We start from the raw sequence: 2,331 nt of genomic DNA on the forward strand, positions 1-2,331 counted from the left end.
ATATATCATTAATTAATAATAAAACTTTTGAGTGTAAAAAATCCGCCAAAGTAAAATTAAATTCGTTATTAAGGATCTAAAGCGACAAGGGTAAATTCTTAAAAGAATAAGCATAAAATCAGAAATTACATTTAGATCTTTACGCACTTATTAGCACAAATAATTATGTAATAACAGTTTTTATTTAGGACACTTCAAAGGATAACAAATAAATTATTAATACGATAACCCGCCCAAATTTGGGCGAATGGTGCCGTTGTTTAGTGCTTAGCACTCATATTTTACTCATGGGGTTCCCCCATACCGTTTAACACAGCCACTACCATATCCTATATTTATGATCTTATGACGGAATATTAATTAACATATAAACAGAACCAACACCTCAAAAGATTTTAATTGAAAATACCGATTCAACGATATGGCTCCCGAATGTAGGCCATTTCATTCTTTAATTAGACGTTTTAAACGTTAGCTCATTCCAGAATATTTTGGATCTGCTATCCTAATCACACAAATTTCCTTTACGCCTGAAATAATAAATGCGTAGCACGTGATCCATTATATTCATTACTGATATTTTCTGATTAGATTATAGTGAATGCTGGTAGATGCCCAATAATTTCTTGAAAATTGTGTCCTTAAAACGTATCTATACGTTGCTCATCAGTTCAACTGTTTGAAATTTTAAATAATTTCGAACAAAACAAAGAACAAAAGTAAATGTTAAATTTGTTAAAATCGCTTTGTATTCTGAAAATGTGTATTTTTCATAAAAACGCCAACAGTTGGCTATAGGAATGTATATAGTATTCGACAGAGTATTAAATTCTATAACTACTGCTGACATAAAATACACGGTGTTCTATTTAAAATAAACAAGCTCTTGCCGTTTAAAGCTTGTATTTATTTAATCATAATGCTTGGAAACCCTGTACACGTTAGGTACTTTTTCAAAAGGGCGATACAAAACTTAATCAATTATGGGATTTAAACATTTTTTTTTTCTCAAAATTCAAAGTATTTCAAAATCCTTAAGGTTTACGTGAGGTAAACCTTGATGATATTCGCTGTTATTTTGATCATATAATCCTAAAATGTAAAAATAAATGGTGTTCTATTTAAAAAATATAACTTTAATACATTTGTTTTTTGAACACCCTACACATTATGAAAACAATTTTAAAATGTACTACCATATCTACCCCTAAAGCAAAACTTTCTTAAAATCTAGTAACACAGCCGTTATTCATTCGTGTCAAATAAAGTAAATAAAACTTTATTTTTAATGTTTATGTTTTGCGTTGGCCAAAATTTGTTATGATAATAAATAATAAATCTTCTCTCAAAATCCGACTGTCAGAAATTAGTTGACTATTAATATATATATTTGAAGGATGATTATGCCCACATTCGATACCAACGAAGTTGTCGTTTTATCGAAATTCCTAATCGAAAATTACCAATCTTTTGATATTCTGTCATAAGCAGCAAATGGTAGTGAGCCACAGAGCTAAATGCCCAACGACTGAAAAATCAGTATTCCGCAAACAACTAAATCACGTAAGATTTTCATAGTCCTTTCAAAGTACCTCAAAAACTATCTTTTATATGGTAGTTAGCATACCCTACATATTTTCTTAGAAGACCTCATAAAAGCCACAAAACTTAATTAACTTACATATATTAAGATATAATGATTAAGCATTTGCTTTATAGTAAAAATTCTTACTTATTTTCTAGTCTGGTAGGACCGGTTATTTGATTCCACTTTGATACCTTATGTTCATTATATACCATTGATCCCAAAACTGCCGCCCACAAACCATAGGCTCTCATTTTATTGTACTCTTCTGACCATTTATCGAAAAATGTTTGCGAAAAACTTAAAATATCGGCAGTTGCAGAAATGTCCCCTATATGTCCATAATACTTTAAGTAATTCTCCTGTAAAAATAAAATGCATTTCCTGGGATTCGGTGCGAATGTCGTGATTAGGGACTCTAAGTCAACATCTAAACGCCACGATCCATCACCTCTATCGATTCGTTTTGGATTTAATATACGGCCAACACCATGAAACAATGTCAATGATTCATCTTTGCACATGTTTTTCAACTTCGCATTTGGTTTGGCCGAACGTTTCCGTTTATTACTAGATCTTGTACACTCTTGCATTTCAAGTTTACCAGAAGCTGAAATTTAAGCAACACAACTACATCACAATAATTTAAAATTGCCTTTCAATTTTGCAAGCTGTGAATCAAATTATCACGTTTTTGTAAAATTAATAGTGGTTGATTTATTTAGCAGAATCGAAAAAATAACGTC

General features: G+C 30.8%; 1 protein-coding gene across 2 annotated transcripts in view; it reads right to left on the minus strand.

Moving 5' to 3' along the window:
• Positions 1–1,652: 1,652 nt before the first annotated feature.
• The window catches only part of LOC112904717 (cell cycle checkpoint protein RAD17-like), a 3,661-nt gene continuing 2,982 nt past the window's right edge, over positions 1,653–2,331 (minus strand). The window contains exon 6 of one of the 2 annotated variants that reach the window (XR_003231300.1): positions 1,653–2,195. Coding sequence is in view for 1 of the 2 variants with exons in the window: in XM_025975483.1 (XP_025831268.1) it covers positions 1,729–2,195 (467 nt within the window). In the remaining variant the exon portion in view is untranslated. The remainder of the gene's footprint in view (positions 2,196–2,331) is intronic. The other variant, XM_025975483.1, reaches the window with a different exon arrangement.

The sequence above is a fragment of the Agrilus planipennis genome, unplaced genomic scaffold (assembly GCF_000699045.2).
Source record: "Agrilus planipennis isolate EAB-ADULT unplaced genomic scaffold, Apla_2.0 scaffold146, whole genome shotgun sequence".
NCBI lineage: Eukaryota > Metazoa > Arthropoda > Insecta > Coleoptera > Buprestidae > Agrilus > Agrilus planipennis.